We start from the raw sequence: 25,159 nt of genomic DNA, 5'->3' as shown, positions 1-25,159 counted from the left end.
TGGACTCTAACCTCAGGTCTCTGTCCACTACACTTCTAGCTGCCTCTAATTTTATGAAAATGGAAAACTATGGAACAAGTCCATCTTCCTACAAAGAAAATGTACCAGAACCAAATTTTCTAATTCCAAATTGGTTTCCTGATCTTGTCCCGCCTCTTCTCCCCAAAAATAAATGCTTTGGAAAGTATTCTTCAGGTGTCCTTGTAAGCATCCTGTAGTCACTGCTTGCATTTCCCTGTTGCTGTCAGGGCTGATTGAGTGGCTGAGAAACAGAATTGGGAACAATGAGGAGTGGTTGAGTTCCACAGTGGAAGAGGCACAGACTAACCAAAGTGGACATTCTAAAGGTTTATAGCAGGTTCAGGGAGTGAGGAACAGGTAGGGTGATGGGACAAGAGCTGATCCCTCAAGTTCCTAGTTGCTGAGACTTCAGATTGATCCAGGACAGTAACTCTTTTCCCCAGCTTGGGGTTAGGAGTTCCTGCAAGAAAAGGAACGTGACAGGATTGGTGGTGAGGAGTGGGGCAGAGGATTTGGCTGCTTATGACATGTCCCATGGCAGAATAATATGCACATCCTATCCTGGGTTCTTAGCATTGAAAACACTTAGGGATGAGAGCAAACTCATGTGGGAATCCCATGAACCCCTCTCTAAATGGAGTCACTGGATTCAAATACATTTCCTTAAGAGCTGAATGACAAGTTTCTTTCCATCCTTTTCCCTAACTGATTCCCCATGCTCAGGGCTTGCAGTTCCCAGAGAAGATGTGATCTCTAATTTGGAGCAAAGGGTAGCCCTGTGGATGCTAGAGCAAGAAGGCCCAAGGAGCTGCCATCTAGGTGAGTGAGGTGAAAAGTGGTGTGTGAGCTGTGGTTACCAGAAGTTTCTCTGTGCTATAGTGAAGCATGAGAAAGAGGGCTCTGAAGGGAAGGAGCACTAGAAAGGTCCAATGAAGGGAGGTGGCTTGGGGCTTCAGGAGAGCCAGACTGAGGGTGCTGGGGGAAAGTATAGCAGAGAAAACAAGAGAAAGTCATTGGCACAACTCTCTGCAAATGGCCATCTCTAGCAGTTTAGCCCTGAATCTGAGGACAGATATTGGACAGTATCTCATGGGGATGTAGAGATCAAGTGAGAATGTTTGGAGGATTAAAGAGAAATGGTTTATTGGTTACAATAGGAAAAGAATCATGAGTTCATTAGTGTGGGAAAGACTGAAAATTTAAAAAAATATAAAGACTAGGAGAAGGAATAAAAGGAGTTGAGGTGATGGATGGGATGGGATTCTTTGCACATGGGAAGGGATTTTCTTTAGCTAGTAGAAGAATGACCTTTTTCTCTGATCCTGAGGCCAAAAAGTAAAAGCAGGCAGTTGAGTTGGGTGAGATGTGGAGGATAAGAGAGCTCTGCAGAGAGGTCCAGCTTTTGTTCAGTGAAATATAAGGCCAAATTCTCAGCTCAGAATGTTTGGGCAGGGGGTGGGAGGAAGCCATAAGGGAGAAGTGGAGACTAGGGAAATATTTGGAAGGCTGCTGTAGTGGGTGGCAAAGGGAACCCATGAGGGAGATATCCCAGGATTGCCTTGCTATTGTGAGGACCCAGCTGAGATTAGGGAGTCTCAATGTACAGTGGAGCCAGGCAGCTGGTTTCCTGTTTTTCCTTCTCTCCATGCAGCACATGAGGAGGAGTGAAGTCTGCTGCCTTCCTTTGAAGCAATCCAAGGCTAAGCTTTGTCTTAAATCATCAACCCAGGCCCTTTCCCTGTCTTCGGGTGTCAATCTTTGTCCTGTTTTTGGAGAAACAGGTGACCATGGCTCCTCAGTTTAGGGAGATGAGAGCCTAGAAAGAAGCCTCTGGGATCTTCAGGATTGGGTCTGCTCAGGTTCCCACAGAGTTACTGTTGACTGCTGAGAAATAAGAGCCAGAAAGAGAAACATCGTTGAGCTAGAGCATGCATTTCCTTCCAGGAGAGAGATCAGAATGCAAGGCCTTGGTAGAGCTTGGGCCTGACATAAGCCCTGGACTCAGCTATTAAACATGGATTAAATATAAAATAGGTTCTAGGAACTGTGCTAAACCTTAAGGGATACAAAGGAAGGACCAAAACAGTCTGGGCCATCCTGGAGCTCACAGTCTAGGATCCCAACATGGAGGTGGTTTAAAAAGATGATAAATGGAGAAAAGTGTGTTGGGGAATGGAAATGCATTCATTCAATAGGGAAGTGAGGAAATAGAGAAATGAAGAGAATGAGAGTTTAAGAGCAAAAGTAATCAAAGGAGGAAATAATTGGAATTATAATGATAAAATAAAAGCCATTTGCATAGGGCACCTACTATGTGTCACACACGTCGTAAATATTTTCTCATTTGATCCTCATAGGAACCCTTAGGAAGCTGTCCATTGATCTTATTATGTTCATGTTATAGTCGAGGAAAGGGAGACAGGGCTCCTGTGAAGTCTTAGCAAGTTTGTGAGATTGAATTACAATGCACCACCACCAGTATTGTGATTTTTAAGAAGAATATCACAAACATGTTGGCATCTATATCAGGTGGAAAATAGGAAGAGAATTGTAGAAGCTTTCTTGCTGAGAGATGAAAATTCTGTTTTATCTATCCAGTCAACAACATGCATTTCGAACTATCCTGTGAAAGATTTGTTTTTCCTAAATGATAACTGTACCTGGAGAGCAATGCCATATATTGTTTTATTTTTGTTTTTTTTTTAAACAATGTTTATATACCAAACCACCTTTATTAGTAACTAAATCTGCTGATTTTGTATTGGGATGCTTGTAATAATAATGTGTCCACATGAAATTGAAGCATTGTTGCTAAGGCATAGAACATAGGTATTTTCCAAACAAAGACTTGCAAGATAGGAAGTCACCTTGTTAGTGTTATAAGGATTTGAGCTTAGGAGCAGGAGCTGCTGAAAAGGCAGAAGCAGGAAAGTTCTGGAATTCTAGAGAAGGGACAGGACTGTCTTCTAACAGAAAGTTTACCTGGAAGTTGAGTTTTCTCTAGTTTCCTAGGATGGACCTTGTGAGATTGTCTATTCTCTCTTGTGGCTTTCCTTCTGATTGATCTTACTAACTACCTGTTCCTGTGTTTATCCTACTTCTTCTGGCTGACATATCAACAGAACTACTTGAGACACCTGAGGCATCTGTCAGTGAGAAGCTGTCCATGAGCCCTACTCCTGTTTAACTTCCAACCTGATCACCTCTATCTCCATCTAAAGGGGGATTTGAGTTAGTGGAGTGTATTTATTGTATGGACTAGGATTTCAGGTAGAGAGATAAATGACAGTGCAGCTACCTTCCCTTACCTTAAATGAACCCATGTTTGGACTGCATTAGATATCTTTTCAGCTTTATCCTGTTGGCAAAAATGCAAACCCAAATAACATCTCATTCTCGTGATTATAACTTGATGAGATACAATTGCAGGGTAACCCAGGAATGGTACTATTACTCATGAGTAGTCACAGCCAAGGAGAGTCTCTGAATGCCTGTGAACATGCATGGCCAACCTTCCTGGGAGTTTGGGAACAATTTGATGTCAAGTTGAAAAACTAAAAGATTATGTTACACTTAGTCAGAAGCAGTAATTTTGAGGTTGTCATTGAATGCACCCCAAAAGCATCATATACCTGTTTGTTAGAACTCAAAATGCAGAACTCATAGATTTAAAACATACCTGTAATATTCTTAAGGAAAGCAACAATTTACATGGCTTCCAGCAGCTAAACATCAGCCACCAACCCAACACACTCTCAGTAGCCAGTTTCCCCACAACTGCCTGTACCTAACTGTCAGGAACTGACTTCCTTCTGACCAACTGAGGCTAGCCCTTTTGTATCCCCTTCTTACCTCAGTTTCTGTCTCTGGTTTCTAGTTCCTTTCACTGTGGTATGGTTAATCCCCATACATCTCTATGGTAAAAGGACCTCCCGGGCTCCAGTTAACTTAGAGATAGGGATTAAGAATTCCCTTTTACATACCCAAGGAAATAGTATACAAAGCAGTTTATGTTCTTACAGTGGAGGAAAGGAGATACGGTTATATATGTGGATAAGTGACTATGTATTTACATTTTAGTGTTCATTTCTTTCAGAAGAAGAGATCAGACCTGAAATGAAAGTGACTGCAAAAGAAGCAAGCCTTTCTGTGGAAGAAAATATCCAACAAAAATTCATGAGTGATGGTCCTGATAAATTACCTTGGAGAGAATTCTGGGTTGAATCTCAAAATTCATCTCTTATGGAACATCAAAGAATGTGCACTGAGCACAAATCTAGTGAATGTAATCAGTGTGGAAAAAGTTTTATGCACAGGGCCAGTCTTGCTGGACATCAGAGAATCCATAGCGGGGAGAAACCTTATGAATGCAACCGGCGTGGAAAGACATTCAGACAGAGCTCCAGTCTTGCAGAACATGAGAGACTCCCCAGTGGGGAGAAGCCCTATGAATGCAAGCAGTGTGGAAAGACATTTAGTTGTAGCAATTCTCTTGCAGGACATCAGAGACTCCACAGAGGGGAGAAGCCCTATCTATGCAAGCAGTGTGGAAAGACATTTAGTCGTAGCAATTCTCTTGCAGGACATCAGAGAATCCACAGTGGGGAGAAACCTTATGAATGCAACCAGTGTGGAAAGACATTTAGATGGAGCTCCAGTTTTATAGAACATCAAAGAATCCACACTGGGGAGAAACCTTATGAATGCAAGCAGTGTGGAAAGACATTTAGTCGTAGCAATTCTTTTGCAGGACATCAGAGACTCCACAGTGGGGAGAAACCTTTTGAATGCAAACAATGCGGAAAGACATTTAGTCGGAGCCCCAATCTTAGTATACATCGGAGAACCCACCTTGGGGAGAAACCTTATGAATGCAACCAGTGTGGAAAGACATTCAAACGGAGCTCCAGTCTTACAGAACATCAGAGAATCCACACTGGGGAGAAACCTTATGAGTGTAAGGAATGTGGAAAGACATTTAGACAGAGCTCCAGTCTTGCAGGACATCAGAGAATCCACAGTGGGGAGAAACCTTATGAATGCAAGGAATGTGGAAAGACATTCAGACAGAGCTCCAGTCTTGCAGAACATCAGAGAATCCACAGTGGGGAAAAACCATATGAATGCAAGCAATGTGGAAAGACATTCAGTTGGAACTCCAATCTTACTGTACATCAGAGAATCCACAGTGGGGAGAAACCTTATAATTGCAGCTGGTGTGGAAAGACATTCAGACAGAGCTCCAGTCTTGCAGAACATCAGAGAACCCACATTGGGGAGAAACCTTATGAATGCAACCAGTGTGGAAAGACATTTAGTCGTAGCAATTCTCTTGCAGGACATCAGAGAACCCACAGTGGGGAGAAGCCTTATGAATGCAACCAGTGTGGAAAGACATTCAGACAGAGGTCTGGCCTTGCAGAACATAAGAGAATCCACAGAGGGGAGAAACCATATGAATGCAAGCAGTGTGGAAAGACATTTAGGCGTAGCAATTCTCTTGCAGTACATCAGAGAATGCACAGTGGAGAGAAGCCTTATGAGTGCAAGCAATGTGGAAAGATATTCAGTTTTAGCTCCAATCTTGCAGTACATCAGAGAATGCACAGTGGGGAGAAACCTTATGAATGCAACTGGTGTGGAAAGACATTCAGACAGAGCTCTGGTCTTGCAAAACATCAGAGAATCTACAGTGGGGAGAAGCCCTATGAATGCAAGCAGTGTGGAAAGACATTTAGTTGTAGCAATTCTCTTGCAGGACATCGGAGAATCCACATTGGGGAGAAGCCGTATGAATGAAACCAATGTGGAAAGACATTCAGACACAGCTATCTTGCTGTACATCATAGGATCCACACAGGAAGGAATGTTATGAATGTAAACAACATGGAAAAATATTCATTTGGAGCTCCCATCTTTCTCAACATCAGAGTCCACTCTAGGGAGAGATTTTATGAATGCAAGAAATGTGGAAAGGAATTTATTTGGAGCCCTAGTTTTGCTATACATCGGAGAATCCACTCTGGTGAGGAATCTTATGAATGCAAATTTTAAAGGGAGTTCTTTAATCTTTCTTTTTCTCCTTAAGGGGCTAGAGAGCAATATTACTAAGAAAACTAGAACTGACTTGAGTTAGTGATCCAGAGGTGAATATTTCATTACCAATGTGACCAGGACTGAGGGGAGGTAGTAGTCTGCCCTCTGACATGAAGTAAGGGGGGGATTGTTGGTCAGTGCTGAGAGAAAGGAAGCATTCATAGACATTTGATGGTCTGCCTCTGGGATCTTTAGAGAGCAAGAGGTCTGTGTGAAGCAAGAGGCTACTGGTAGTCGGCTCCTGACAGTTGGGCAGCTATAGAAAACTGAAGGAGTGAGTGAGTGGTGGCAGTCTATTATTTTAAGGAGTTAGGGAGTTAGTGAATAATTGAATAGTAGAATTGATTAGGCCTGGTGTGCCAGGCAGAAGAACCTGTACTGAGAAGTCAGATAGAGATAATTTTTAGGAAATTTTAGGTAGTATTAAGAATTGCTGGTGTATTTATAGGATATGTGTACCTTTCTTTTTCTTTCTTTCTGCCTTACAAATACATGAAATGTAATTATTCATTCACACAATGAAAATAAAGTTTCTGTTAAACTGCTTGCCTGACTTTGTTGAAGTCCTTAATTTAACCCTTACAAAACACTTGGCAAGCCAGCTAGGAGTTTGACTAACTGTTAGTATTCTGTTCTTAAATTTTTATAGGCAATTCAATATGATGCTAGACATTATGGCACATTTGGTGAAGGAGGAGGTTCCAGCCTATCAAACAACTCTTGCCCCCTCAGAGCATTGATGAGGTGGCACAGCTCCTAGTTTCTGATTTTTTTCAGGTTTTTGCATTTTGGGGAGTATTTTTTCTGGTAGGATTACTTCAGATATACCAAATAATTTACATAGTCCTCTCTAAAAAGAAACAATGGACTGATAGTTTAATTGAGACTTGATTTGCATACCTTGAAGAATGTATCTCTCAAATGGCCCAAATTATTGTTTTCAACTTACTGAAACTACCTGTCTAATTAATGTGTCTCTCCTACTGTTCTGACTTCCTCCGACAACTCCAAGCAGAAACCCAAGAAAAGCAACAAGAAATAATTAAGATACAGGCCTATTTCCCTTAAAAGTACCAACCTTTAATCCTAAAGAAGAGCTAGTTACCAGAAGATATCAAAAACCATTTATCCCACAGGATATTGAGATTTAATCAGAGCATCCCTTCTTTTGAGGATGATTCCTAGCTGTTACCAAAAGGCTGGAAAGCTTATCTCAAAATTTTGATCCAACCTGGATTCATTTTGAATATTTTTTAGAGGATTTGTTGAAAAGGGAGAAAGACAAGGTTATCTTGCTTACTGATGAGGCTTGGGGAAGAGGAGCTGTTTACTGCTCGCCATAAGACCCTAAATGGGAATTTTAAAATGAAGCTGATTACACTAATTTGTGTCAGGCTAGGGAGTCAGTACTCAAAGCCATGAGGACAAGTTCTGACAGATCAAGTGGTTGGAAAAAGTTTGACTAACTTAGACATGATATTGGTGAAAATCCTTCCCAGTTCATGGATAGACTTATAAAACTGGGAGGGAGATATGTAAACTTGGATTTGACCAGAAAAAGGGATGTAAGACAGTTGTGAAGGCAGTTAATGAGAAATTGTTTCATGGTGGACAAGGACTATTTCAAACCCAGCTGTCCTAACTGACTGAATATGGACTTTGATGAATTGAGGAGAGTGGCAGTATATGTGTATAATGGGCATGAAAAGAAAGATGACAATGATAGTGATTTAGTGCAGGTATTAAGAAAGGAGGTAAAAGTATTAAAGAGAAAACTTGATAAAAGAGATACAAATTATGGGGTAGCTATGGCTCCTTTGTGAGAATCTATAAACCAAAGACCAATGTGTTACTTATGGGGGAAAAGGGGACATTTAATGTTAAATTGCAGAATCTGGACTCAAGTATTCAATAATTTTAGAAATAATGGAAACTTTAGGAACATCTATTCTAGAAATAATAACAAATTATAGAAATTATAATTATTGGAACAATTACAGAAAAAAATTATAGGAAGTATGCTAATGATAGAACTAATGATCAAAATGAGGCAGATGAGTGTATCTGAAATGGGACTTGTCCATGCAATAGCCAAAATGTAAATCCTCCTCAACCAGAGGTATCTCTGAGAGGTGCACACTGATCTTTCTGAAGGTTTGAGTTGGGAGAAAGCTCTCTGGAATAAAAAATTGAAATATTTGATATTCCAGACACTGATATAATTAGACCAGTCATCCCAATCCATTTTCCTCCAAATAGTAATGAACCACAGTAAGAACAATACAGATCTCTATCTGTGACTCCAGTCAAATATCCAGCTATACAAATTAGCTTCAAGTTACATATACTGAATGAGAGAGGTTGAGTGAGCAAAGGAATGAAGGGAAGAGGAAATGAGAAAATGAAAGAATTGAACACACATGCAAGCTTTTCAATACCACCTTCAATGCTAACCTGGGGTGAGGGAAAGTCAAAGTCAGCCATGGTTTGTTGGGCTGTTGCCAGCATCATTTCAGCACAGCTTAGAAATACTTTTTCAGAAAAACCACTGTGATAAACATTCCAATGCAACCTACAACTTTAAGCTAAATACCCAATTAATTTTAAACATTGGTATAACATTTGGCTTAAACAATTATAAAAAAAGAAAAATGCCACCACATGTGCCCTACAGTGCAATAAACCTCTCCTAGACTCACTTCACATTGAAGTCTACAGGCATTCCAATGTAATATCCATTTCTAATGGTCATCTTGCAACATCTGGCATGGAGACAATAAAATAGTACTGAAAAAGCTTCTATGTAGTAATGTTACTGTCTTATAGAACTTCAAAGCTGGGACCAGTAAAATCCACAGAAATTCACTCTTACCTTTAAGAACTTTGAAAACTGTTTTAAAAAACCCCAGTAGGAACTTAACGTCTGAGACCAAATGTAAAAGTCAGATTTGGCAGTTCTCAGTTAATGACAATGGGGAATTTGGGGGTAGGGATGGATAGAAGTGGGGTGGTCAGAGATGGATTCTCTTATTGGCTTCGACATCTCACTGGTTTCACCTTCCACATCCTGCAGCACTTCTTTATTCTGTTCTTCACCATCACTGCATATCTGAATTCCATAATATCAGATTATCACGTAACAACTGCACGGTGTGTCGAGTCCTCATAGTTTTCTTCACTCAGCATATCCAGTTTTGCAATTGCGTCATCGAAAACTGCTTTTGCCAACCTACAGGTACAGCCAGGGGAATTAAGAATTTCCTCATAAAATATGGAAAAGTTGAGAGCAAGACCTAAGCGGAAGGAATGCATTGGGTGGAAGTTCTGTCATTGCAATATCACTAGCAGCTTAATAAGCCACCAGGCTATTCTCTGCAGCCTCCTTCCTGTTATTTCCTGTGGCAAATTCAGCCAGATACTTGTGGCAGTCTTCTTTCATTTTATTATAGAAAACCTTGGACTTGCAAGTGTGTGCTTCTGAAATGAGATGTTTGTCCAATACGTCCAGAATGTCACGACAGATTAATTTTAGTTCAGTCTCAACCATTTGCTGATATTCTCGAATCATTTTTAGTTTGTCTTCTCCGTTTTTTCTTCTTTCTTTCCAATACTGCGGATTATTTGCTAGGATGCTCTTCTGGCTCCAATCACATTTTTATATACAACTGACAGCAGGTTTCTTTCTTCCACTGTCAATTCCATGTTCATTCCAACTACTTTCTTCATTGATTCCTCCATTTTGTCCTATTGCTTCACCTGCTTGGCCAATTTCATGTACAATCATGTAAAAAATGTTCCACATTATTCATTTTGTGGAAGAGATCTCTAAAGAAAAATAAAGTGAATAGAGTACGTTTTGTTCTGCATTCAGACTCTTATTGATTCTCTGGAGGCAGATGGCATTTTTCATCAGGAGCCTCTGACATTGTCCTTGATCTCTGCATTACTGAGAATAACTAGGTTCTTTACAGTTGTTCATCAGAATGTAATACTGTTATTGTGTACAATGGTCTTATGGTTTTGCTCACTTCATTTTGCATCACTTCATATAAATCTTTCCAGATTTTTCCAGTCATCCTGCTCATCATTTCTTATAATAGCACAATAGTATCTCATCACAATCTAATACCACAACTTGTTCAACAATTCCCCCATTGATGAACATTCCCTCCATTTACAATTCTTTGCTACTACAAAAAGAGTTGTTATATTTTTGCACATATACATCCTTTTTCCTTTTTTATAATCTTTGAGGGAGGTACAGCTGAGTGGCTCATTGTATTGAGAGTCAGGCCTACAGACGGGGGTTCTGGGTTTGGAAATAAGTAAGTTTGTGAAATGATTGAAGGCAATAGGTTTGGTTTAGAGGTTTGGATGATTACTGAACTCTCTAATAGTTTCCAACAAGCTTTAGGCCCAGATGTTAGGCTTTGCCTCCAGTATGTCATGGGTAACACAATCTGACTGCTTTCTTTTTTTTTTTTTTGAAAACCCTTACCTTCCATCTTAGAACCTATATTGTATATTGCTTCTAAGGTAGAAGGGTGGTAAGCCCTAGGCAATGGGGTTTAAGTGATTTGCCCAGGGTCACACAGCTAGGAAGTGTGTGAGTCCAGATTTGAACCCAGGATCTCCCATCTCTAGGCCTGGATCTCAATCCACTGAGCTTCCAAGCTGCAGCCCTGATTGCTTCACCTTGTTGTTATAAACAGTAACTTGATTTATTTATAAAATACAGGATGTATTAATGGACCGGGGTGAAGGATTCCCTAGATCTAGAAATATCTTTTTCCACCCAAACGGTCTGACCTGAAAAGGTCTCTTCAGTCCCCAACAGAGTTGAGGCTACACTCACTACTCTATCTCACTACCTAAAGATAATTCTAGCTACCTCAATCCTGAATAGCTGGTCCACTAAAAAATAGAAACAGCATACAGTTTGTCAGGTGAAGATGGTTAGAGGCCAGAGGCCTGAGCCAAGTTGGTCAGGCTCATCTTTAGGACAGAGTTACAGGATCTCTGCTGCTCACACACACTGATTGCCAGGATGAGGAAAGATGTCACAGCCCCCATAGAGCACAGAAGTTTCTTACTACCAGGAACCTCCAAGATTTTATCAGGAAGCATCAACTATCTCCTTCAGCCACATACTAAATGGCCACAGGAAGTAACCCTCTTTCCTCCTCTGTGTCAGTAATCAATGGACCCCCTAGATCTCCATGTGTCACCTTTTACGCAGTCCTCCCATTCCACAATGGGGTTCATAGAGTTTTGTGCATGTGCCAGTCTCTGCAAAGTCACACACAAACCCATGCAAATCTCCCATCTGCCTCTTTCTATATTATAGTTCAAATCTGCCTCAGATATTTCCTAGCTATATGACCCCTGGGCAAGTCACTTAACCCCTATGGCCTAGCCCTTACCGCAATTCCACCTGGGAATTAATACTCAGTATTGATTCTAAGATGGGAAGTAAGGTTTTTTTTTTTTTAATCTCTTTGGGGGCAGAGTCAAGATGACAGTGTAGTTGCAGGGAAATGCTGAAGCTGCTCTGAATATCCTTCCAAACTGGTCTTTAAAAAGCATCTGAGGGCAGCTGGGTAACTCAGTGGATTGAGAATCAGGCCTAGAAATGGGAGGTCCTAGGTTCAAATCTGGCCTCAGACACTTCCCAGCTGTGTGACCGTGGGAAAGTCACTTGACCCCCATTGCCCACCTTTACCACTCTTCCACCTAAGAGCCAATACACAGAAGTTAAGGGTTTAAAAAAAAAGAAAAAATAAAAAGCATCTGAAAAGGACAGAAGTTAAAGCAGGACAATCAAAGGGGCTTTCCCATTGTACACAGCATGAAAGGCAGAGAAAAGGGATTTCCATGTTATAAGGGAACAAAATGGCACAAAGGAAAATGGCCATGCCCCACCTACCCCACCAGGACCTGGGCAATCTGAATTCTAGGAAGTGGGCAGCACTAAAGAAAAAAGCACTTTAGAATGTTAAACTGGAAAAAACATGGAACTATTAAATAGAAAAGCCACACTCCCCATTAGCCACCTCCCTGCCATCTGTGATCAAAGTCTTGAATCTGGCACAGCTGTACCAGTGAGGCACTACCTCCAGATTAGTGCCCTTGCCTGCCCAGAGATTCCAGGACCTGCTGGAAACTCAGTACATTAGGTGGGAGAGGGGCCCTGGGAATCTTCCTTTTTCTTTTCCCCTCTAACCAAAGAGTTCAATGAATTCAGCCTTTTTCTCCCCTACGTACCTTTTAAGTTGGGTTTAACAGGAGGATCTCTCAGCTCTGTTCTGTTGTAAGATTTGGTTTTCTGTCTCCTCGAAGCCCTTTGTCCTTGATTGGAGGGTTTACAGAGGTCTAGACCCTTGCTGCTTCTAAGCTGCTATCTTCCCAGAATTCTTCCCAAACTTCCAGAAAAAGCCTTTGACAAAATATAACATTCATTCCTATTGAAAACACTAAAAAGTATAGGAATAGAAGGGCCTTTCCTAAAAATAATAAACAGTATATATTTAAAACCATCCGCAAGCATCATCTGCAATGGGGATAAATTAGAAGATCAGGAGTGAAACAAGGATGCCCATTATCACCTCTATTATTTAACATACTAGAAACACTAGCAATAGCAATTAGAGAAGAAAAATAAATTGAAGGTATTAAAATAGGCGATGAGGAGACCAAGCTATCACTCTTTGCAGATGACAGGGTGGTCTACTTATAGAATCCTAGAGAATCTAATCAACAAGTTTAGCAAAGTTGCAAGATACAAAATGAACCCCTATAAATCATCAGCATTTGTATATACTTCCAACACATCTCAACAGCAAGAGTTAGAAATCTAGAAAGTTAGGAATATATCTGCCAAGACAAACAGGAATTATATGAACACAACTACAAAACACTTGCTACGCAATTAAAACTAGATCTAAACAATTGGAAAAACATTAATTGCTCATGGGTAGGATGAACTAACATAATAAAAATGACAATCAAACCCAAATTAATTTACTTATTTAGTGCCATACCTATCAAACTACCAAGAAACTTTTTTACTGAATAAGAAAAAACTATAACAAAATTCATTTTGAAGAACAAAACATCAAGAATATCACGGGAAATAATGAAAAAAATGTGAAGGAAGGTGGCCTAGCAGTACCAGATCTTAGACTGTACTATAAAACAGTGGTCATCAAAACATTATGGTACTGGCTAAAAGACAGAAGGGAGGATCAGTGGAATAGACTTGGAGTAAGCAACCTCAGAAAGACAGTCTTTGATAAACCCAAAGAACCCAGCTTTTGGGACAAAAATCTACTATTTAACAAAAACTGTTGGAAAAATTGGAAAACAATATGGGAGAGATTAGGTTTAGATCAACATCTCACACCCTCTACACCAAGATAAATTCAGAATGGGTGAATGACTTGAATATAAAGAAGGAAACTATAAGTAAATTAGGTGAACATAGAATAGTATATCTGTTATTTCTATGGGAAAGGAAAGATTTTAAGACCAAGCAAGAGTTAGAAAAGATTACAAAATGTAAAATAAATAATTTTGATTGCATTAAATTAAAAAGGTTTTGTACAAACTAAACCAATGGAATCAAAATTAGAAGTAAAGTAACAAATTGAGAAAAAATCTTTATAACAAAAACCTCCAACGAAGGTCTAGTTACTCAAATATATAAGGAGCTAAATCAATTGTACAAAAAATCAAGCCATTCCTCAATTGATAAATGGGCAAGGAACATGAACAGGCAATTTTCAGATAAAGAAATCAAAACTATCAATAAGCTCATGAAAAAGTGTTCTAAATCTATTATAATTAGAAAAATGCAAATCAAAACAACTTTGTGGTACCACCTCACACCTAGCAGGTTGGCTAACATTGACAGCAAAGGAAAATAAATGTTGGAGGAGATGTGACAAAATTGGGACATTAATGCATTGCTGGTGAAGTTGTGAATTGATCCAACCATTCTGGAAGGCAATTTTGAATTATGCCCAAAGGGCTTTAAAAGACTTTCTGCCCTTTGATCCAGCTACACCACTGCTGGGTTTGTATCCCAAAGAGATACTAAGGACAAAGACTTGTATAAAAATATTTATAGCCTCGCTCTTTGTGGTGGCAAAAAACTGGAAAATGAGGGGATGCCCTTCGATTGGGGAATGACTGAACACATTGTGGTATCTGTTGGGGATGGAATACTATTGTGCTCAAAGGAATAAAGAACTGGAGGAATTCCATGTGAACTGGAAGTATCTCCAGGAACTGATGCAGAGTGAAAGGAGCAGAACCAGGAGAACATTGTACATAGAGACAGATACATTGTAGCACAATCGAATGTAACTGACTTCGCTACTAGCAGCAATGCAGTGACCCAGGACAATTCTGAGGGACTTATGAGAAAGATGCTACCCACATCCAGAGAAAGAACTGTGGGAGTAGAAACACAGAAGAAAAACAACTTCTTGATCACATGGGTCGGTGGGGATATGACTGGGGATGTAGACTCTAAAGGATCACCCCAGTGCAAATATTAATAATGTAGAAATAGTTCTTGATCGATGAGACATGTACCACGTAGTGGAACTTCTCATTGGCTATGGGAGGGGGGGTGGGAAGAGTGGAGGGAAAGAACACGAATCATGTAACTATGCAAAAGTATTCTAAATCAATTAATTAAATACAATTAAAAAATAAAATAAAATCTTCAAACTGAAAAAAAAGATGTGTAGGTAGATGGAAGCAATTAGCAGAGTTTGAAAATAGTTTATGATACTGTTATGCTATAGTCCATGGAGTCACAGAGAATTGGATATATCTCAGCAAAAACAAAAGAAAATGTATTTTTTCCTTGTGGTCACACATAGGTAAGAATAGAGATGTTGATCACTTTTGAAGGCAGAGAGTTTAAATTACTGGGTCACCAACCATTTGCATTTACCATAGAAGGATAAAAGGCTCCCTTGACCCAAGTAGAAAACACTTATTAAGCGACTCTTCAGCATTTCCTTTTTCTTCTTCTGTCTTTATCCTTGGCTCATATTCCCTGAGGTTTCTTCTGACTCGGAAAACGTATGATCATTGACCCAGACCTTTCAAATGGCTAGTCAAAAGGGAGTTTGCAATCAAATTAGTGGGAGAGAGATTTCATTTTCTTCCATTATTTCCCCATAGGGAAGGTTCTGTTCAGCCTAGCCCTACCCTGTGAAGCCCAGATCAAAGGATCTATAAATAGCACAATTCCTTGACTGACAGAGAACATGAGAAAATTCTCAACTTGGGAGTGAGGATTTGATATTTTGATAATAGGAGTTAAGTATGCTTGGAACAGGTTGAGTGCCTTGATATAAGAAAAAAAAATTTGAAATACTCTGGTTGAAAACTCCAGAGTTTCTCATTATCCTTTACAATGTTATAAATTCCATGGACTATGACATCTATACTGGGAGGCAGGATTCACAATCACAGTCTTGGAAAATTTAAAAATCCCACCTTCATCCATTATATTTTCCTCTCCTCCTCCTTACATCTACTTGGTATTATTTAAACCTGGCTCTCTTCTAATGACAGCCTCCGTGGCTACTCTTCTTAGTATTGGCTGCTTTTCACTCATTCTCCTCAGCTCACTATTCAAGGTCAAGAAGGATAAATATTCCTTGCTCATCACTGTCATTTCTAGGTTCTTCCCCTATGCTTATCACTCAGTTATCATTGTTCCTTTGAGAATATTTCTGTTCATATCTCCCAGCCAAGAAGAAAACTATTAGCCATAATCTTTAGACACCCAAGTCATTTCCCTTCCCTCCTCAATGGGTTCTGTACTTTCTCACAATTTTCCTCTCCTTCTTACCTCCAAAACTCACACTTAGAATCTTTGACATACATATTGAATATCCTTCACACTCTCTAACCACTAAGTTCCTAAACCTTCTCACTGCCCATGAGGTAATTCCCCCCCCCCCATAGCTCAGATGCACAGAAAGAGGTTGGTATCCTTGATCTTGTCATCACCCATAAATGCATCACCTCTATCATAAAGAATTCTGAATTCCCAGCATCCGAGCGTATCTTATTGGCTCTTCACCTTTACTAACAAAATCCATCTCTTCCTCAACACCATGACCTCTAAATCCTTGATTGCTTAACTGAACTTTTTCCTCTCTTTTCTCTTTTTTCTCCCCCATCTTGACACCTTACTGAAACAATTAAACTCTATGCAACTCACCTCTCTTGATGAAATTTTGGAGAGAAATAGGAAATCAAATGCTTAAGTGTGAGAACTAAGTGAAGCACAATGACTCCATTTCATAATTTTGGAACTAGCTTAGTTTTCTTCCTTTTTTTATACCCTTGTTTCAGTCTTGGCAACAATACTGTGTATTGCTTCCAGGACAGAGCAGCAGGAAGGGCTAGGCAATTGGGATTAGATGACTTGACCAGGGTCACATGGTTTAGAGGTTTCTGAGACCATATTTGAACACAGAACCTCCTCTATCTAGGCCTGAATCTCAACTCAAAGAACCACCTAACTGCTACCTTAGTTCCTTTTCTATTCAATTATATGCCGTATCCTAATTCTGTTCTGTTTAAACTTTATTCAATTAGGGGAATTAGAAAAAATCTGATTGTACTGTTTGAACCTATCTCTGGGTGGCTAGGAAACTGAACCACCAGTTCCTGCTGTTTACAGACCCTTAATCAATGACCTAGGTTATGTTGACCAGAAATGCAATCAGATCCTAAGATTGATGGAAGGATTTTTCTAATCATTATACATCTTAAGCAACCCATATATATGTCTTATTTGAAAACTAGCCCCTCACTGAAATTCCAATTGTTCACTGAGTGTTGAAAATTCTTGAAAGGTAAGACAAATATGTCAAGTTTTTGACCAAAGGAGACAATAATGCTGTCGATGATTGAAGGCTATATAAGGAAGGGCAGCTCTGGCTAGAGAAAAAGGATGTAGTAGGATGAGCAAGAGGATTTGTTCCTTATACTGGAATTGTAATGATTGTTATGAATGACAATACTAAATTTAAGTATGCAGTCCTCTTTTTACTGGTTTTATTTGTTTTGGTTCATTAGGAGTAAGATGTCTGCCTTATAGCTCCTGAGGAAAATGTTATGGTTTTTGTTACAAAATATTTGGAGTAGATACTGGTCTGTGAAAAGTGGAAGCAGAAAATGCCAATATGAATTCTTCTTAGTGGCATTGATTTGGATTAGTTTCTAAGTTTCCATTACAGAGTGTGGGTAACTGTGTGAGTAGGTATATGTGTGCTTGTGTGCACGAACAGGGAATTTCAGCCATAGGTTTTCATATGTTCTCATGTCACATTTTAGTGTTTTTGTCCATCATGGATTTTTTTATATTAAAAGGTTGATTGCTCACAGATACTTGTGGGGAGTGGAACACCTCTTTTCCTGAATTCAGGAATTATACCTGTTCACTCTCCCCCTCATAACTTGGAAAATCCCTTATCTTTCTACCAATTAGTAAGCAAATTACTTAATATTTTATTTTACCTTAGAATTTTGGAATTGTTATTATTTGGTTATTTTTTACTATAGAAAAATCTATTTCTCCCTACCCCCTGTATTTGGGGCCCAACCCTAAATTGATGATGTGGGCCTGGTCCAGATTTTTTAGGCAGTTGGTACAAACTATGATCTATATTTTATGTGGCTCTTGATCTCTGCTGCAAAGGCCTGGAGACTAAGGCAGGGCTGAGCATCTAAGTCAGGTTTGCCTCCAGAATTTCCCCTTTTGCTGTTGTGAGTGTAGTGAACACTCTGAAAGAGTTCTGGCTCTCTTCAGAAAAAAGGCCTGGGGGATTGATAAGCCTTCCCTTTCCATTAGTATCTATGTTTGATTTGAATTCCAAGGAGCATGATACCCTGCCCAGGATAAGCTGATCACTTGAAATCTGATCATGGAGTTAGATTACTGATCTTTGGATTCTCAACACCTTTCCTGTCTCCCTCAGAATCCTCTTCCCTTTGATTTGAGGACTGGAGAGTGAAGCACTAAATATCTGCCAAACGTCTCATTTAGAGAGGACTGGCTCAGGACTGCCCATCTGCATCTACAGTTGGTTCAAATTCCAAGGAGCATGATGCCCTTGCACTTGATCCCTTTGGTGGCTCTGCCATCTCACTCTTTTATTTCTTAGCCTAGTGTCCAAAACATAGCAGGTGCTTAATAAATGTTTACTGAGTTGAATTGGATATGCATATCGATTAGGAGCCTGTCTTCCCTCCTGAATAGACACTCAGCCTCTTCTGTTAATCTGCATGGCTGTGACTGGTCCTGTGACTTTGGAAGCTAGTCCCTATTGAAGAATATTGATCTATAGGAAGAATCTGCAAGCATGTATTGGATCACAACATTTTGCATTAGATTATACCTTCAAGAACATCTCGACAACTCTTCCATTTTAAAGTTAAGTACATTAAGTACACAGAGATGTGAAAGTATTTGCCCTATGTTATACATGTTGGTAACTCTTTGTTAGAAAAAAATCAATATCCAAGTAATTTTTGATCAAAGGGATATAAATAATTAAGAATTGGCTTGTTCTTCCCAGTGCTAGGTATCCAGGATATGAAAGATGCCTTCCTGAACCTAGTCATTGGCACAAAGGAGGGTAATAACACCTTCAAGGTAAAGGACCTTGGATCTTGGCATATTAAGATTATTTGAAGAAATTCTTTTTGTTTCACTTGGAGGAGAGAAAACTTAAGAGTAAGAAGAAAAATATTATCAAGTATTAGAAGAGAAGTGAAAATGTGTTTGTTAGTTCTTTATATAGTCATGATTTGCTCTATCCTTCCCACTCCTCATCTCAGTTGATATAGGATACAATGATTGGTGACAAGATGGAAATGTGTTTTTAAGATATATTTCTAAGATATTGAGATTCAAAGTTCCATTGAAGAGAGGAGCTTGTCAAGAGCACTTCCTGACTCACCAAATCTGGTGACTATATTCTAAGGGCTAATGAGAAAGCCATCCAGTTGAAAAGGTAAGAGTTGGATCAACTTGGATTTCAAGAGTCCATACTTAGACTGAACCCAACCCCAGTGGCAGGCAGGGAAGCAGAAGAGGAAAAGGTCTGAATCCTACCATCTTGGGGAAATAGTTCCTTGGTAGGTTTCCCGGCCTTTCAAAGGAGCTGCCCAATATAAGATCATATCCTTGGCCCTGAGAGGCAATAATTGCTTATTCACTAAATAAGGGTGGCTCAGTGGATTTAGAGTCAGGACTAGAGATGGAAGGTCCTAGGTTCAAGTCTGGCCTCAGGCACTTCCCAGCTGTGTGACCCTGGGCAAGTCACTTAACCCCCATTGCCTAGCTCTTACTTACTTACACTCTTCTGCCTTGGATCCAATACACAGTATTGATTCTAAGGTAGAAGTATGAATTCTAAGGAGAGTTTAATATTTAAAAAATTATTTTAAAATTATTAAATTAATATCTTATGATTTTAGAACATCTCTAATTCCCAAAATGCCTTTTTCCCTCTGTTAGAACCATTCTTCATAAAAACACAGAGAAAGAGACAGAAGTAGAGTCAGAGAGTTGAACTCTGCAAAATGCAATTACAGTAATCAACATATCAGTCAAGTATGACATGATCTGATATATTTCATATCCAGGATTTCCAATTCTTTCAAGAAAAGAAAAAGCTTCCTAATCTTCAGGAAAAGTGTGATCATCATAATTATAAATCAGCTAATTTCATCTTTTTTGGCGCTTTTCTTTTCAATAACATTGTAGCAGTTTTGTGAGTAATGTTTTCCTGGTTCACCTCACTCTTCTTTGCTTTAGTTCATCTACATTCTTCAATGAAGCCTTTGTGGATCCATTGTATTCATTATTTCTCTCTCAGCTGAAATATTCTAGCACATTCATGTACCACCCCTCATTTAGGTTAGTTCCCAATCACTGGGTATCTGTTTTGATTCTAAATCCATGCTACCAAAAAAATAAGAAGGCTGTCAGAGATAAAAGTTCCCCCCCCCCAAAAAAAGGGAGAAACTCTCTGTAAACCTTGAAGTTTCATTTTTGTACAGGGAAAAGTATATGTATTATAATTGGCATTATATAATTAGACCTGTCATTGGTCAAGTGAAAACTGAGGATTCAGTAAAGCAAGTATTGCTAAAAAATTAAGTCACATATCTCATTTAGATAAGAGGAGAATGGGTTGATTTCTATGTTTGTAAAACAAGTATTCTATTTGGAGGGCTGCTTGTATCCTCCTTTAAACACTTGAAGTTGATTTTGGAATTCCTCATGAGCTCTATATTTTCCTTACCAGTTTTCAGATTCTTGTTCATGTAAAAAAGTAGCAGGATATGTGTATCAAGTGAAAAATCAAGCAATATAAGATTTGGATTTATATCTGATATAGATTAATTAATCAGGGGAAATTATTATTTACGTTATTGATCAGCATTCTGAAAGACTAACTTCTAACTCAAAAAGCAGTTGGATCTTTATTAATCTATACAGCTCTTGAATGTCAGTAGTTTTAGAGAAAGTCAAAATTGATAGGTGAATGAAATAATTTGCTATTCAAGGTGATTCAAAAATGCATTTAACTGAAGTAATGCCATTTGGCAGTGCATTTTGTTTTAAATTTCATTGTAAAGGTCATAATATGTTCTTTTATTATTATGCTTAGGATTTTATTTTGTGATTTTGGGGAAAATGTTGTATAGGAAATAATTTAATTATTAAATTAAAATTAAAATTAAATTAAAATCGATTTAATTAAATTTATAGATAATTTATTATTTATTTATTTTTATTTGTCATTTATTTGTTATATTATGTTTTTAATATAATATATAACACAATAATAATTGTATTATTTAGTTATTATGTTGAAGTCACTTAATAAATAATAAATAAATTTGATGAATTTAATTAATTTAAATTTAAATTTAAAAACAATACCCAGAGTGTATTGTGCATTAGGATATTTGTTCTTCTTTGGTCTGAATGTTGTAAATTATGAACTGGAGCTATCATTTAGTAGATACTTTGTTTGCTATGATAAAAATACTGACTTAGTATCTAATTGGGTATACTTAACTTTGAAATAAACAATAATACTAACTTTGTGATTGGGGTATGTGCAAAAGAACTTATAAATTATTTTTACATGTGAAGTTTTTTTGGGGACTTGCTCATTTCTTTTGATCTTCAGTCTTGGCAAGGTCATATAATCCTATCACTGTCTTCACGATTATAACTAATTTTTATGTAGTATTTATTATGTTCCTGGTAGCATGCTAAGCACTTGGCAATCATCTTGCTTAATCATCACGACAAACCTGGAAGACTGATGCTATTATGATCTCCATTATACAGAAGAGGAAACTGAAGTAAACTGGTTAAATGACTTGCCCACTGTCATACAGCTAGAAAGCATCTGAGGCTGGCTTTGAACTGAGTTCTTCCTGATCAGTTCCTTAAATTCTCTGGGAAAGAAGAAAATATATGAATTTATATGCTAATGAGAGCCTCGTCTAATGATTGATTATCACTCCAGGATGTGTATATTCTAGAAAAGATGGGGAAAAGATTTTGAGTCCATGTTTTTGGAAAAAAAATACATTTAATAAATACTGAAGAGAAATGCTTTTATTTATTGTCATTTATTGTTAACTCCCCTCCTGGATCACTGCATTGTTATGCTGGAGGGACTTGCATAGCCCAAAGAAACTATTAGATGTGCCATGCAGGGTCATCCAAGACAGAAAGGCCACCGTAGAGAGTTCTGACAAAAGATGATCCAATGAAGAAGGAAATGGCAAACTATTCCAGAATCTTTGCCAAGAAAGCTCCGGGGACAGGATTAAAATGAGAAAATATGTGACACTGGTAGATGAGCCCCTCAGGTCAGAAAGTGTCTAAATCTCTCCTGGGGAAGAGTGGAAAACCACCCAAAGTAGCTCCAGCACTAATAAAGTGACAGGTGCAAAGGCAAAGGGAAACTCAGTGTGAATTTGCCTGGTGATTGTGTAAATATATATACACTTTTAGATGGCATTTCCCAAATTTCACTTTTACATGATGAAAGGAAAGTCTTATGATTTTGTGATCAATATTGCATAGGAATTTGGAATGAGATATCTGGAAACCAAAGTAAGCTGGATGTGCTCAGACAGGAGAGAGAAAGTTTAAACATGGATATCTTGGGTGTCAATCATTCAATGGATAGATATGGATGAATTTCATTGAGGTGATTACTGCATGTACTAGTATGAGCACAGATATCTTAGAAGAAATCTAGTAGACCTCATGGACAAGAAATGGGAGAGAAAAGCAGTTTTGTAGTATAATCTAAAAATGTCAGAAAGATACCTGCTTGAATCCAAGTCAAGTGGGCCTTGGGTAGGCTTGCTAGCAAGGCTAGTGGAGGTGACAGAATTCCAGCTAAACTCTTGAAAATCCCCAAAGATGGTGCTGTTAAAATGCTGACTCAATATGCCAGCCAAGTGACTTTATCACTTCATTTACTGAAGCTGACAAGGAGAAGGCAAGGAGACTTGGGGCCTTCTCTATTCTTCAGGATAAGGAGAGGGACCATTTTTCAGAGTGGCCCTTCTCTGGGCTGGTGACATATGAGAGGTCATAGACGGCACTCCCCAATTAATTCCTGAACTCTCCAGCCAGGTAGGGGGCTCTTGAGGGAACAGAACATTGGACCTGGTATCAGGAATACCTGAGATCAAATCTAGTTTCAGACACTTATTGATTTGGGGACCAAACGGGATCCTAAAGGATCAGACACAACTGGAAGAAACAAACACCTCAAAGTAGTTCTCTACCCGGCCCATTTTTGTCTTCTAAGACCATTCAAGTGCATCAAACCTACCCAGAGGGCTCTGATTTTTTTTTTTAACCCTTGTACTTTTTGGTGTATTGTCTCATAGGTGGAAGATTAGTAAGGGTGGGCAATGGGGGTCAAGTGACTTGCCCAGGGTCACACAGCTGGGAAGTGGCAGGGCTCTGCTTTTTAACCTTTCTCTAGGCATCTTATGGTTTCCTCTTCCACTACTTTCCCAGACAGAGAGTGGCATTTGTTGGAGGGACTCTGCTGTGGATTGTGAGAAAAGTGTCTTGGGCTTCACTCTGAGTAAATCCTGGTAGCTGGAGGCTCCAGGGGGCACGAAAGGTTGCTGCTTCCCCTGGATCAGTGGGTTCATTTCCCCTGAGCATCTCGTTCTTCTCCTCGGGATGATGTATCTAGAGTCTGGGTGTGGGAAGTGTCCCTCTTCCCGACCCCGGACTCCTGCTCCTCCCCCAGGGCCCTCTGGAGGATCACCCTGAGCGGCTCCCTCCCTCTTCTACACCTTCGGCTGCCCAGGAAGAAGTAAATGAATGGGTTTGCGCTGCTGTTCACGCAGGCCAGGAGCAGAGAGAGGCGAAAGAGCCTGAAGTTGGGCATTGCCAAACTCCAGAGGAAAATCATAACCCCCAAGGGCACAGCACAGAGCAGGAACACGAGGACGGTGAGCAGGACCAGGAGGTAGAGCCTGGGCGGCTGCCGGCGCTGGGAGCTGCACTGGACCTTCAGTACCAGGGTCAGGCTGGACCCGCACAGCACCGGGGTGAGGGGGATGAACCACGCGGCCAGGAGGTAGCCAATGTCGTCCCAGAAATGGAGACAGTCTGTATAAAAGCAAAACCCAAAATACCCGCCCCAGAACAGGAGAGCCAGAGCCCAGAGGAGGGCGCACACAGCCGCAGACGCGTGCTTGGGGCGGTGGCATCGGTACCAGATGGGGAAGAGCACGGAGAGACAGCGCTCGGTGCTGATCGCCGCCAGCAGGCCCAGGCCCACACAGTAGAACATGTATAACATACACTCCTCTAACAGGCACAAGAGAGGAGTTTTACCAATTTCCCATAGGAAGAACACAAGGAAGCTACCAAGGAAGAGGGCGTCGGCCCCGGCCAGGTTGAGGATGTAGACAGAGAAGCGGTTTCTCTGGATGCGGAAGCCCAGAAGCCACAGGACGAGGCTGTTCCCCACCAGCCCAACCGGAACAACGACCAGAGTGAGGATCTTCCTCCACTTACGAAAGGCAGCGTCTCCAAAAGACTCCTCAGCTAAAGTCCCATTTGAAACGGTCTCCGTTGCGTTGTCCGGACCATATTCCGGCTGCCCGGGTGTGGAGGACGCAGCCATGGTGCTTAGTGGCAGCTGCAGAAAGCCCTCCCCTCTCAGATGCCCTGGGGGGGACATGAACACAGGGAAAGGCATCAGGTAGTTTTCCAGAAACGTCCTCCAGTTTAGAACGCCAGAAGGTAGGGTCTCCTCTGCTCTGCTCCCTCTCTTTTGGGGGCCAGCTAAGGCGGCCGGCACAGTGCACAGAGCACTGGCCATAGAGTAAGAAAGAGTTTAAATTTAGACGCAGACACTTATTGTTTGTGTGCGAACATTATTCTGTCTCAGATTCCTCAACTCTAAAATGTGGCCAATAATAGCACTGACCTCACAGGCTTAAGAGAGGATCGAATGAGATGATATTTGGAAAGGGTTTAACCCAATGCCAGGCACATTTTTTGTGGTTTGGCCAATTTGTTACTTGTGTCCCCCTCTTTGTGACTCTATTTGGGGTTTTCTTGACAAAGATGTTGGAGTGGGTCAGCACTTCCTTCTCCAGATCATTTGACAGATCAGTAAACTGAGGCAAACAAGGGTTAGATAATTTGCCCAGAATCACAGAGCAAATAAATTCCTTGAACTCACAACGATGTCTTCCTCACTCTAGGTCTGGCACTCTATCCATTGCGCCACCTAAGTGTCCCAGCTATGTGCTAGGCACATTGTAAGCACTTAATAAATATTCGTTTCATGCTTTCCTTTCACTCTGCCTATTGTCATGATGTGATAATGGGGTTTAGAAATGAGTCTCCCAGAAAAGATTAGATCTCCTCCTGCTTCTCCTTTCTTCCCTGACCAGACTCCAACCCCCCCTCTAATTTCCTCTC

At 39.9% G+C, this 25,159-nt stretch overlaps 1 protein-coding gene and 1 pseudogene across 1 annotated transcript; both read right to left on the bottom strand.

Annotated features, from left to right (window-relative positions):
• Positions 1–9,079: 9,079 nt before the first annotated feature.
• LOC123252837 lies at positions 9,080–23,367 on the bottom strand (annotated as a pseudogene).
• Positions 23,364–24,551, bottom strand: LOC123252836 (mas-related G-protein coupled receptor member X1-like). Its single transcript, XM_044682073.1, has one exon. The coding sequence runs from the start codon at positions 24,549–24,551 to the stop codon at positions 23,364–23,366; it is 1,188 nt and encodes a 395-aa protein (XP_044538008.1).
• Positions 24,552–25,159: the final 608 nt, after the last annotated feature.

This window comes from Gracilinanus agilis, chromosome 6 (assembly GCF_016433145.1).
Source record: "Gracilinanus agilis isolate LMUSP501 chromosome 6, AgileGrace, whole genome shotgun sequence".
NCBI lineage: Eukaryota > Metazoa > Chordata > Mammalia > Didelphimorphia > Didelphidae > Gracilinanus > Gracilinanus agilis.
The sequence above is the reverse complement of the archived record's forward strand: the minus strand, read 5'-3'. Positions and strand labels throughout refer to the sequence as shown.

Coding starts and splice junctions, on each gene's coding strand:
- LOC123252836 (XM_044682073.1), bottom strand. CDS start 24,551: ATGGCCAGTGCTCTGTGCACTGTGCCGGCCGCCTTAGCTGGCCCCCAA.